This window comes from Neovison vison, chromosome 2 (genome assembly GCF_020171115.1).
Source record: "Neovison vison isolate M4711 chromosome 2, ASM_NN_V1, whole genome shotgun sequence".
NCBI classification, from domain to species: domain Eukaryota; kingdom Metazoa; phylum Chordata; class Mammalia; order Carnivora; family Mustelidae; genus Neogale; species Neogale vison.
Genome location: NC_058092.1, coordinates 106,435,061 through 106,448,024, shown reverse-complemented (window position 1 = coordinate 106,448,024; position 12,964 = coordinate 106,435,061). Strand labels below are relative to the sequence as shown.

The window sequence follows — 12,964 nt, the reverse complement described above, 5'->3', positions numbered from 1 at the left end:
CCAGTCGCCCCCATGTTTTTGTTTTTCAAGAGAAGCTATGAAATATCTGGTTTTAAAATATTGAAAAGTCAATGTAAAAAACAAAAGTTTGAAAATACTGAGCACCTGGGGGGTGCAGTCCACTAAGCTTTAGTGTCTTGGGTTTTTTTTGTTTTGCTTTTTTTTTTTAAAGATTTTACTTATTTATTTGACAGAGAGAAATCACAAGTAGATGGAGAGGCAGGCAGAGAGAGAGAGGGAAGCAGGCTCCCGGCTGAGCAGAGAGCCGGATGCGGGACTCGATCCCAGGACCCTGAGATCAGGGCCTGAGCCAAATACAGCAGCTTAACCCACTGAGCCACCCAGGCACCCTTGGCTTTTGCTCAGATCAGGATCTCAATGTCCTGATATCCAACCCAGAGTCCTGGTTCTGCATTCAGCACAGACTGCTTGAGTAGTTTTCTCACTCTTCCACTGGCCCTCCCACTAGTGCTGTCTGCCCGCCTGTCTCTCTCTCTCTGAAATAAATGAATAAATCTAAAAGAAAGAAAGAGAAGAAAATACTGAGTAGACTCAACAATGCACGACTGTGGTTCACAAGTAGATGGCAATTAAAAATTTTAAATAGTAGTGACCATTTCTTCTCTATGCCAGCCATTTTGTATAAATTATTGTTTTATTAACAAAGCTAATAACATAGATAATGCTCCTGTCATTGGCGTATGGACTAAAAAGCAAAAGCCGGGGCGCCTGGGTGGCTCAGTGGGTTAAGCCGCTGCCTTCGGCTCAGGTCCCACATCAGGCTCTCTGCTCAGCAGGGAGTCTGCTTCCTCCTCTCTCTCTCTCTGCCTGCTTCTCTGCCTACTTGTGATCTCTCTCTGTCAAATAAATAAATAAAATCTTAAAAAAAAAAAAAAAGCAAAAGCCTAATTTTTCCTCCGCAGGTGTTGCCACCCATTCCGGGTTTGGGGTGCATTCCTCCAGCTACGGGTGGACAGACATATCTGCAACCTTGTCATAGTTATCAGATTAGTCCCATTTTACAGATGAGGAAACTGCAGCACAGAAAGGTGGGAATCTTCATCTAAGATCACGGAGCTGCTCCTGGAGGGAGCTAAGATTCAAATCCAGATTCTATGACTCACAGGTCAGCGCATTCTTTCTGCTACGCCCCATGTGTAAAATTTTGTGGATAAAGAAACCGAGGCTCATGGAGGTCTCCGAGCAGTCACACCACACAGCTCGCAGCCCAGTCCCGGAGAGGCAGGGGTAACCGGGCTCTCAGGAAGGCGAGCGCGGGGACACCCGCCGGCCCGGGGTCCCATGGCTCATCCCGCTGCAGCGCGCAGCAACTCTCTGCGCGGGGCTCGCCCACGCCGCTCGGCGCCCCTTGCGCAGCCCGCGCCGACCCGGCTCGGGAAGCCGGGGTCTCGGAGTCCGGAGCCCCGGCCGGGTGCAGCGCACGAGCCCAGCTACGGCTGCCTCCGCAGGGGGTAGGGACCGCCACGGCTTCGCCCGAGCCGTGGTTTGGAGCCCGGCACGCGGGGGTGGTCGAGGCCCGCAGCCCTGGGGTGGGTGGCCCAGACGAGCAGCGGGTGTGGGGCCGCCGAGGGACGCGGGCTGGGCGCGTGGCGGGCGGGGCGCCGGCGGGCGGGGGCGGGGGCGGGGGCGGGCGCGGGGGCGGAGCCGCGGCCAGAGGCAGCAGTGTCCCGAGCCCGGCTCAGGGGCCGGAGTGGCCGCCGCGGAGCCAGGCTGCCTCCAGGGAGCGCCCGGGCACAGAAGGGTTAACGGGCCACCGGGGCCCGCGCAGAGCAGGTACAGACCCCGCCGGGACCCCCGGTCCTGGCCGCCCTCTCTCCCGGGTCCCGTTAGAGCCCCCGCCGCGCGCGCCCGCGCAGTCCCAGCTCCCCGCGTCCCGCGGTCGTGCCCCAGCCGCGACCCCGGCCTCTGTAGCCTCGGAAGATCTTCTAGTTCCTGGGGTCGAATTCCTGGGGAGGGGGTTTCGGATCCTGTGGAACTCTGGCCCCATCACCCGGGCGGAGAATCAGCCAAAATTCCTACTAAGTCACGGAGTAAAGTTGGAAAACATACCCAGGACCTCCCCGCACGCGCCGGCGCCTCCTTCGAGGATGTGTGCCCCTGTCACCCCCGTAAATCCAGGAGCTGGGGTCAGGGACGCTGGGAGGGTTGCGCAGGGGTGCCCTTGATCTGGCAAAGCCTGATGACTGGAAGGGAAGGACACCTGTTTGGATCGTCCTCCAAAACCCATGAATGGAGGGTACAGTGAGGACCAGGGAGTTCTGACCCAGGGCAGGGACTCTCCAGCCAGCCCTGAAACACGCTGTCCTACCCTCTCCCTTGCAGCAGCAGCCCATTTTCCAGAAATGGGTCCCTCTGGGGTTGAAGGGGTTAGCCCTGCCCAGGTCGTCCTCCTTGATCCTCACTGGCTGGTGTGGAGGTGTGGCCAGGAGGGGCCCAGGTTTGTCCAGACCAGTGTCCGGCCACGGGGATGACCACTTTTGACCTCTCCTTTCCTCACCCTGGGCAGTGAGACACACCAGATGAGGAACATGAAAAGGGGTGAGGAGCACAAATGTGTGTCTGTTTCTGCAGTGGAGGGGGTGTGGGTCCCCTGCCCAGCTGTGCAGGGGGTGGGGTAGGACTTTTCCAGAGAGGGAGCCAGGCCTGGCCAGGGCTTCAGGAGTTCACGTCACCCCCACCCCCCACCCCTCACTTCTCCAGGGAACTGCCAAAGCCAAACCCAGCTCAGGACAGGATTATGTGTACTGGGTAGACCCATAGAGAGAGAGACAGCAAGATGGGGGGGGCGGTGCTGAGGGGGGCAGAGAGAAGCAGAGCCTGAGAGGGAGTGGAGAGGGTACCCAGCAGTACAGAAGGGGCAGACAGTGACCATCAGCCCCATCTCTCCTCTTTGATCTCAAGCAACAGGGCCAGGGAGAGAGCTGAAGGATTGGGTGGACCGTTGGCCCTTCTCTGGAACCCCTACGCCCCCATCAGGGTGGAGTTGCTGACCTCAGTGGCTAGCCCAGCCAGGGGAAGGAGCAGCCATCAGCAACCCCTTCCTAGCCCGAAACAGCTGAGGTGACCCTGGGCATTCAGGCTCAGCCTCTGCAAACCACCCCCCCCCAAACTTCCAGGTCTTGGGGTCTCAGGGAGGGGAGTGGGACTGAGAGTGTTGCTACCCCCAAGTACATTCCTGCCCTTCCCTCTGTCATTTTCCTGCCCCTAAGCTGGCCCACCTCGGCATTAGCTCCTTGGATTCCTCTCCCGGGTGCCTTTCAGATCCAACAGAAACATTTTTTTTTTTCCTGGAAAGCAGAACTAAGAGCGGGTTGAGGAGTGGGGGTGGGAAGGGCTCGTACTGAGCAGCAAGGGGCTGGAGAGGACTGGGGAATCGGTGGCTTTGAGACCAGGCTAGGGTTCCAAGCCTCACTCCCTGATGATGAAAGCTAGACTTCAGGATGGACTTCCTGGCTCCTCAGGATGATAGGACTATGACTGGGGAGCAAGGGCTGCATCTCTCCTTCCCAGGTTCCCCCAGCCCATCATCACCAGGCCTGAAATGAGCCCTCACTGAACCAGTGCTGAGGGACGCTGGTCCCTAGAGGGAGGTTGAATAAAATGGGAAAATCACCTGGTTCTCTAAGAGATTAAAGCATCAGCCCATTTAGTTTATCTCTTGGCTACAAAGTGAGGCCAGCAGAGATGTGCCACGGAGTTCCAGAAGGAGCCTAGTTAAAATAAAACGGAAGAAAAGGCTGGGAGGCAAGTAAGAACAGGAAACCTCAAGGGACTTCCTCTTAGCTCCTTAGAGTGGGTATCTGCTGTCCTCACCCATGCCTTCCTTAACCGTCCAGGACCTTCCAGACGGCAGGAGGCAAACGAAATAAAAAATAATCTTAAGGAAGACACGTGTGCATGTGTGGCCTGAGCTGGCCGGTAAACAGTCACTAGTTGAGAGGAGGGAGGAGGTGAAAAGTTCCTGCAGGCTGAGGGGAGGGGACTGTGCCACAGTTGGGAGGTTGAGGTCAGACCCCCCACCCTCTAGCCTTAGTGGACAGGAAAGGGCAGCATTACTTCCCGCTGTTACCCTTAGGATCATAAAGGGGTGGGCCAGTCTTCCTCCACCCCTCCATCCTCACTGGGAGATGTCCTTCTGAGGAGCCATCCCTACCAACCCCTGGCTTTCTGGAGCCTGGAGAGGTAACCACCAGGCTTCTGTCCCTACAGAGCGAGCCCACTCCAACCCAGATGCCTGAGTAGTGTGTTTACTTCCGGTCCCCTCTCCCAGGCCCCGGGGCATCGAGGGAGGAGCGATGGAGAAGTGGGCGGGCAGGTAAGTGTGGGGCTGCCGGCAGAGGGGCGGCTCTGTCTCTGCAAGTGAGGGAAGGCCATTACTGTCCTGGGCGGGGGCAAGTGATAAGAAGCATCTGCTTTCTGAGAAGCTGGCATTAGGATGTGGGGAGCCTGCTGAGGGGGAGGGAGCGTCATAACACCATCTCTGGCTGGTTTGCAGGCCTCAGTTGTGTCTGATGCTGCTTCTGTCCCTCCCTGAGCTCGGCCTGGATCAGGAGGTGCGCCAGGGACCAGAGGTTGTGATACTGTCATCCTCCTTAGCACCCACCCCACTTCTTCAGGCCGGGCGTCCCGTTTTCTGAAGCTTCTGATAAAACATGGCGCCTTTCACATTTGCCTTCTCTTCCCACCCCCCCACCCCCATCCCCAGCTAACTCCTTGCCAAACAATATCAAGTCTCACCCCTGCTATTGACTCTGACCTTGGACCAGTAACAACTGCCCCCACCCTCGGGTCCCGGACTAGATACCCTGTACAGTTCCCTCGAAAATCCTTCTAATTTTGTCTGACTTTTTTGTTCACATAGGTGTTGTCTGGACACTCTCTTCAGACACTCCCCGAGGAGGGTCAGGGCCCTGAGGGTGTCTGGGGTCCTTGGGAGCAGTGGGCCTCTTGCTCCCAGCCCTGTGGAGTTGGGGTGCAGCGCAGGAGCCGGACATGTCAGCTCCCTACAGCTCAACTCCACCAGGACCTGCCCTTCCCACCCCGGCCCCCAAGACATCCAGAAGCCCTGCTCCCCCGGGGTCAGAGCCCCAGACCTCAGACTTCCCGAGGAACCCTCCCCCTTTACAGGCCACAGCCTCGGGGAAGAGGTGGCCCACGTCGAGGTCCTGCTTCCCAACTAGGGAGAGCAGAAACCCGGGAGATTCCAGGAGCTCGGAGGTGAGGGGTGGGGCTTCGAGGGGGAGGGCGGAGCCTGTCTGTGAGGGGTATGGCTTCAAGGGAGGGCGGGGCCTTGTTTGAGGGGCGGGGCTTAGCAAATGAAGGAAAGGGAGCAAAGGATGCAGGGCTTAGGGAGGCTTATCTTGGGTGCTAGAAGTAGGCTGGGAAGGCTGGGTAGGAGTTGGCCAGAGCTCTGACCCCATGTCTGCTACACATTCTCAGGTCCCGGGTTCGAGACCCCATCAAGCCAGGAATGTTTGGTTACGGGAGAGTGCCCTTTGCTTTGCCACTGCATCGTAACCGCAGGCACCCCCAGAGACTGCCCAGAGCTGAGACCTCCCAGACCTCAGATCTTCCATCCCTGACTCCAAGAACAGAACCATTCTCCACAAACCACACAGCTCAAACTCAGCTCCCTCCTACAGAACTTTCTGCCCACCCCCCACACCCCCCAGCAGAACCGCCAAGCCCTGAAACTACTCAGACAGAAGTGCCCTCTAGAACGAGGTCTTTCCCCACGCAGCCCCACCCCAGAGCCCAGGCCTCTGGCACAGAGCCTGCCTCGTCCATCCCCTACCCAGGAGAAAGTAACTCCTTCCATGTGTCCCCTCAGCCAAGAATGCCAGATTCTCAGGGTTCGGCCAGTCTCCAGGTGGCTGAGAGATACCCTAATCTTTTCCTTTCTGTCCCTCGGGGCAGAGGCCACCAGAGCCAGGAGCACAGGAAACCTGGGGGCAATCTCCATGGGTACCTCATGGAGCCTGCCCCCCACTATCCAGATGGCTGGCTGCCTCTGCTGAATGATGGCCCCCCCTCCAGTTCGCTCTGGAGCCTCTTTGCTCCCAATAGCCCTGTGCCAAGGTGTTCTGGGGAGAGTGAGCAGCTGAGAGCCTGCAGCCAAGCGGTGAGTTCTTCCTTGGACCATCCCCTCTCCAGACTTGCACTTCTGCTTCCCTGGCCCTAAGTCTGGGTCCTTAGCTTGTCAGATCTGGACCTGAGGGTGAAGGGCCTTGGCATCTGACCTCCTCAGGGTAGGGGCATTGGAGCTCTTCCACAGACCTGAAATCCCACACCCCCAAATCCAGCCCTGACCCATACCCCCATTTTCCTCCCCAGCTTTGACTCCTCTGTATCCCCCCACCTCAGCCCTGCCCCCCTGAGCAGCCAGACCCCCGGGCCCAGCAGTGTGCCGCCTTTGACTCCCAGGAGTTCATGGGCCAGCTCTACCAGTGGGAGCCCTTTACCGAAGGTGAGGTTTCCAGCCCCCCTCCACCCCCCACCCTGGGAAGATGAGCTGGTTTCAGACTGGGGGATGATGGAGAGAGGAAGACACCAACCCCTCTATTTCTCTATTTCTGTAGGCCCTTGCATTTCTCCTCTGTGTAATATTTTCTTTCTTATTTCTCAGGGTTGGGGTGAAGAGACAGCACAGGCCGGGAAAGGGGAGTGGGTTTCCGACAGGGCCCAGCTGTCAGATGGTGAGGGTTAACCCCGCAGAGGGATCAGGCTGGGAGAGGGAGTATACAGAAGTGCCCTATGGCTGCCTTCCTCCAGGAAGAAGTCCATCCCAGGAGGTGGACCTGACAGGAGGAGGGCATGGCCAGAGAGATCCTGTCCGGTGATGACATCAGAGTGGGGGTGTACCGTGGGCCCTAGCTCATACTAGACCACTTGTTCCCAAGTTACTGTCCACTTAATTTTCGGCCTGTGTTAACCCAACGCCAAGAAACCCCTTCATGAGCTCATGTAATCATAGGTTTCAGGAATCTGTTCCCTCTCACAGCTCACAACCCCTTTGCTGATCTCAGTGACCTCAACTGACCTGACTCAGTTTTTGTATGACCCTCAAAGCAACCTTTCAGAATACAGAATTTTTTTTTTCCCTCCATCCATGGCGACGTAGGCGAGCTCAGGATGTCCTATAGCCAAAATGGGACCTTCGTCAGCCTCCCAGCCGGGACCCCAGCTAACCACTCTCCCACCCTGTTTCTTAGTTCAGGGCTCTCAACGCTGTGAACTGAACTGCCGTCCCCGTGGCTTCCGTTTCTATGTCCGTCACACGGAAAAGGTCCAGGATGGGACCCTGTGTCAGCCTGGAGGGCTAGATATCTGCGTGGCTGGACGCTGTCTGGTGAGAGAGGATGGAGTGCGTGTGTGTATGTGTGCACACACGCGTGCACACACGTGGGCATGCGCACAGTCTCCTCAGTCATCATCACAGAAACAAAACCCCAGGCTGACATTGCAAAAAGGAAAGTTCTCACCTACCCAGCTGGAGGTGAGAGCAGAGCCAGAAGTGAATTGCAGGAAGGAACCCCTCAGGCGCGTGCACACTTCCCTGAGGCTGGCTGGGGATGATGGGCTGGCACAGGAACATCTTCTCCCTCACAGTGTAAAGATCGAGATGCAGGGTGAGCTGGAGGGTCCCGAGAGGACCAGGCAGGGTGCGGAGGGGTCTGGCTTCAGGTAGCCCCTGCCTCACTCTCCCCCAGAGCCCCGGCTGTGATGGGATCCTCGGCTCTGGCAGGCGTCCAGATGGCTGTGGGGTCTGTGGAGGGGATGATTCCACCTGCCACCTCGTCTCAGGGAACCTCACAGACCGGGGGGGCCCTCTGGGCTATCAGAAGATCCTGTCAATTCCTGCCGGAGCCACGCAGCTCCAGATTGCCCAGCTCCGGTCCAGCTCCAACTATCTTGGTGAGCTCTCCAGATTCTCCGAGTCTTGGGTCCTGTTCCACTCCTGGTCTCTTGGTTCAGCCCTCCACAACCCCACTGAGCACAGGAAATGGGCCAAGCAGAGAGAAGTCAGGGGCTCCTTCCCTTGCGGAGGTGGGAGGAAGCCAAGAGAGTGCGGGGTATCGGGCTTTCTGTGGCTAAGTGGGGTGTAGGTGGAGGACATTATGACTGACCCTGTGCCCTGACCTCCAATCTTCAGCCCTTCGAGGCCCTGGGGGCCAGTCCATCATCAATGGAAATTGGGCCGTGGATCCCCCTGGGTCCTACACGGCCAGTGGAACTGTCTTCCTATACAACCGGCCTTCCCGAGAGGAGGGCAAGGGGGAGAGTCTGTCAGCCAAAGGCCCCACGACCCAGCCTGTGGATGTCTATGTGAGCTTGGGGCCTGGGAAAGCTGGACTGCTGGAGAGGGGGGCCTTTCCCTCTGGGGGCAAAGCTGTGGGGCACAAGATGGCGGAGAAGGCTAGCAGTATGCCCCCCAGCCTCCTCCCCCAGACAATTCATTATCTTCTCTCTCCCCAGGTGATCTTTCAGGAGGAGAACCCAGGCATTTTTTATCAGTATATTATCTCTTCAGTTCTTCCAGACCTTGGGAGCACCACCCCAGAGCCCCACTTCCCCCAACTCCAGCCAGGTGAGACTCTGCTCCCCAGACCGAGGAGGTGGGGAGGGGCTGCCAGGGGAGCTTCAAGGCAGTGGGGGGTATTTGATTTGCCTATGCAACTGTCCCTGCACAGAGATTTTGAGGGTGGAGCCCCCACCCGCTTCGATGCCCCGCCCTGCCCGGACCCCAGGCACCCTCCAGCGTCAGGTGCGGATCCCCCAGATGCATGCTCCACCCCATCCCAGGACACCCCTGGGGTCTCCAGCTGGATACTGGAAGCAAGTGGGACACTCGGAGTGCTCAGCATCCTGCGGAAAAGGTGAGACTTCATGCACCAGCCTGTATTCCTGGCACCCTTAGCTCACATCCCTGACTTGGCACTCCTGATCCCACACCCTGGACTGTGGTCCATGCCTTGACTCTGTAACAAGTCAAATCCCAGCATCTGGGACCCCACTGAGCTCTGAGCCATCCTGCCTCCTGTGGCTTCCCTCTCATCCCCTTCAGGTGTTTGGCGCCCCATCTTCCTCTGCATTTCTCGTGAGTCAGGGGAGGAGCTGGATGAACACAGCTGTGCCATGGGCGCCAGGCCCCCAGCCCCCCTGGAGCCTTGCCATGGTCCTCCATGCCCCCCATAGTGAGTACGGCCCACAGGGAGGGCTAGGGTCTTAGGAGCACGAGAGCTGTCCCAGGCAGACACATCCACCTGCCGTAGGATCTCACCCTGGGCTCTGCACCCAGCTCACGGGATCAGTGACAGTATTTGATTAGAAAGGCTTCTATTCCTGGGATGCCTGGGTGGCTCACTCATCTGACTGCCTGCCTTCTGCTCAGAGCATGATCTCAGGGTCCTGGGATGGAGCCGCGCATCTGACTCCCTGCTCAGTGGGGAACCCGCTTCTCCCTCTGCCTCTGCCTGCCCCTTCCCCTCCTTATACGCACACACTCTTTTTCTCTCAAATAAATAAATAAAATCTTTTAAAAAAGAGAGAGAAAGGGGACACCTGGGTGGCTCAGTGGGTTAAGCCGCTGCCTTCGGCTCAGGTCATGATCTTAGGGTCCTGGGATTGAGTCCCGCGGGGCTCTCTGCTCAGCAGGGAGCCAGCTTCCTCCTCTCTCTCTCTCTGCCTGCCTCTCTGCCTACTTGTGATCTCTGTCAAATCAATAAATAAAATCTTTAAAAAAAAAAAAAGATAGAGAGAGAAAGGCTTACATTCCCTAGACAGGAAGAAAACCCTGGCAGCCTGAGCCCCACAAGGGACCTCAGACTCAAAGTGATGAAGATTCCCCCTCCCCTCTGTGGGTCCCCCCAGCCCAAGTCTGTCGTCCCTTCCCCACTACTCATCTCTGTTTCCCTGCTCTGTGTCTCTGCCTCGTCCACGTCTGCCGTGCGCGCGCAGCTGGGAGGCGGGCGAGTGGACGTCCTGCAGCAGCTCTTGTGGCTCGGGCACCCAGCACCGCCAGCTGCGCTGCCGCCAGGAGTTTGGGGGCGGCGGCTCCTCGGTGCCTCCCGAGCGCTGTGGACACCTCCCTCGGCCCAATGCCACCCAGCCCTGTCAGCTGCGCCTCTGTGGCCACTGGGAGGTTCGCTCCCCCTGGAGCCAGGTGAGTGGGACCTGGCAGGGAGGCTGCTAGGTGAGGAAGGAGCCTAGGTGAACGGGCACCCGTGGGTAGGCACAGTGGTCTCTCCAGTCCTTTTTAATTAGCAGAGACTTTTTTTTTTTTTTAACTAACGAGACCTCTTGAGAAGCCCCCATCTATAAATCCAAATAAGACCCTGGACAGGGTTTGGGGGCCCAGAGCCACCAGCCTGCCCCTCGGCCCATAAAGTCATGGAACCACTCAGTCAGGGGTCAGAGGCAGGTCCTGGTTCAGAGGCCGTGGAGCTGGGGGTCCAGGGAGGGGGGGTTGCCGGGGGTGTCAGGGGGGCGGGGAAGTCTGGGAATCTTTCAGAGGCTCTCCTACCCTCAGTGCTCAGTGCGGTGCGGGCGGGGCCAGAGGAGCCGGCAGGTTCGCTGTGTGGGGAGCAACGGTGATGAAGTGAACGAGAGGGAGTGTGCGTCGGGTCCCCCGCGGCCCCCCAGCAGAGAGGCCTGTGACATGGGGCCCTGTACCACAGCCTGGTTCCACAGCGACTGGAACTCCAAGGTGGGCCCTGCACCCCTCGTCCCAGTCGTGCGTCCCTGGTGCCCCTAACCTAAGATCTTTCCAACACGTTTCCGTATGCATATACTCAGCAAGCCCTAGATGCCACTCGTACTGGGAACTGCGATATAAGTGAGGAAGAACTTGCATTAGGGTCCTCAGCCCCCAGGACAGGTTCCGCTTAGCTGGATGGTAGTCGGGGCCCCCCCTAACTCTGGGGATCCAGGATACATCACCCTCAGCCCCTCCTCCTCCCCCCCAAATCCATCACCTTCTCAACAGTGCTCAGCGGAGTGTGGGACAGGAATCCAGCGACGATCTGTGGTCTGCCTTGGGAGTGGGGAGTCCCGTGGGGCAGGCCAAGAGGAAGCAGGAGCTGGGACCACTGAGCAGAGCTGTGCACCGGGAAGCCGTCCCCCGGACATGCGTGCCTGCAGCTTGGGACCCTGTGAGATGACGTGGTGCTGGTATACGGGGCCCTGGGCCGAGGTGAGTGAAAAGCCTGGGACAGGGCTGTCCATCAGTGGGAGTCCCTATGGGCTGGCAGGAGTCACCCCTGTTCTCCCTTCCTCTTGCACACCCTCCCCTTCCTTTGCATCAGTGCTCCTCAGAATGTGGCTCTGGCACACAGCGTAGAGACATCATCTGTGTATCCAAACTGGGTATGGAGTTCAACGTGACTTCTCCCAGCAACTGCTCCCACCTGCCTAGGCCCCCTGCCCTGCAGCCCTGTCAGGGGCAGGACTGCCAGGACCGATGGTTTTCTACGCCCTGGAGTCCGGTGAGTGCCTGGGCCCCTTGTCCTACTAAGCGCGGACTTCAGGGAAGGGGAGGCTCCTCTCATGGCATCCCCACTGTGTCTTAGGACGAGGCCAGCTGCAGTCGGTTTATCATTGTCCCATTTCCATGTAGACATGGAGGACAGGTGGGCCCCGTCCATGTGGGATTTCATAATGTTCAGGAGAGGCCCCACATGCACACACTACTTTCAGAGAAGGAGGTGGCCTGGGGGTCAGGAGGAACCTGGGTCATAACAAAGGTCTGATTTGATAGCGGGGTGTCCGCAGTGCTCTCGATCCTGCCAGGGGGGTATTCAGACGAGGGAGGTCCAGTGTCTGACCGCCAACCAGACCCTCAGCGTCCGATGCCCTCCTCACCTGCGGCCCTCCAGGAAACGACCTTGTAACAGCCAGCCCTGCAGCCAGCGCCCCGGTAAAGAGCCCTTTCCCCACCAACCCCCCAAACAGTGGAGTTGACTGAAGTATGGGAGGGATGAGAGAGGACCAGTGGGAGTGGGCACTGCACCTCCAGAGGGAAGGGTCTGGGTGACGTGCCCACTGGCCTCCTCTGTCCCCAGATGATCAATGCAAGGACAGCTCTCCACATTGCCCCCTGGTGGTACAGGCCCGTCTCTGCGTCTATCCCTACTACACAGCCACCTGTTGCCGCTCTTGTGCCCATGTCCTGGAGCGTTCTCCCCCAGAGCCTGCCTGAAATGGGTACAGGAGACCCTCTCCTCATGGTTTCCTCATGCCACCATCAGTCACCCACCCATCAGCCCACTCTGTACTCTCTGGCTCTCCGGCCTGCCCTAGTCTCATCAGGGATGTCCCCTAGGGTGGTTGAAGCTGGCAAAGACGACTGTCAAGATATGTGGCTGGGTGTGTGTGTGTGTGTGTGTGTGTGTGTGTGGTGTGATGGTCCGTGTGCACACGTGCACCACATGGGTATTGGGGGCCTGCATGGGTGGATGTGCTCATACACATACTATTTTTCAAAAAAAGAAGTGAAACAGACTGAAGAGGAGTGGAGAGTGGACGATGCCTGTTTCCCTGAGACTTTTCTAGGCTGAGAGGAAAGCAAGTTTGCAGCTCCTTAGTAATCCAAACTGCATAGCACCTGGTCTCCCCATCAACCTGACTTTGTGCCCTAAACTTCAGTTCTCATGTTCAGGCCTCACCTCTTCTAAAGTACCATTTACATCTGATCCCTTCTCCCCACACTTAGTCTCTCCATCCCTACCTCTCAGAATCAGCTAGGGATGGGAGTCAGCCACTGCCAGCCCTGCCTTACCCCAGGAAGAGAGACTATCTCCCCAGAGCAGGGACCAGCTGGGCAGAGGATGGAAAAAAGAAAAAAATAGAACAAGACACCCTAGCCCCTGCTTCCACTCCCCACCTCCGAAAATGGTTCCCCCCCAGAACTAATTTATTTTTTATTAAAGATGATTATGACAAATGA

General features: G+C 57.9%; 1 protein-coding gene and 1 pseudogene across 3 annotated transcripts; both read left to right on the top strand.

The window, feature by feature from the left end:
* Positions 1 to 1,695: 1,695 nt before the first annotated feature.
* ADAMTSL4 (ADAMTS like 4) lies at positions 1,696 to 12,964 on the top strand. 3 transcript variants are annotated; one of them, XM_044239119.1, is made up of 18 exons: positions 1,696 to 1,794; positions 4,231 to 4,336; positions 4,517 to 4,574; positions 4,883 to 5,238; positions 5,461 to 6,142; positions 6,385 to 6,487; positions 7,233 to 7,369; positions 7,731 to 7,935; positions 8,174 to 8,346; positions 8,497 to 8,608; positions 8,712 to 8,897; positions 9,086 to 9,215; positions 9,979 to 10,183; positions 10,550 to 10,726; positions 11,006 to 11,212; positions 11,325 to 11,504; positions 11,791 to 11,935; positions 12,081 to 12,964. In XM_044239119.1, the coding sequence occupies exons 2-18, from the start codon at positions 4,317 to 4,319 to the stop codon at positions 12,215 to 12,217; spliced, it is 3,213 nt and encodes a 1,070-aa protein (XP_044095054.1). In that variant the 5' UTR covers positions 1,696 to 1,794; positions 4,231 to 4,316; the 3' UTR covers positions 12,218 to 12,964. The 3 variants fall into 3 exon arrangements, with proteins under 3 accessions (XP_044095054.1, XP_044095052.1, XP_044095053.1); XM_044239117.1 differs by having other exon boundaries at positions 4,517 to 4,592; XM_044239118.1 differs by lacking the exon at positions 1,696 to 1,794 and adding an exon at positions 2,487 to 2,559 and having other exon boundaries at positions 4,517 to 4,592.
* LOC122899197 lies at positions 2,573 to 3,365 on the top strand (annotated as a pseudogene).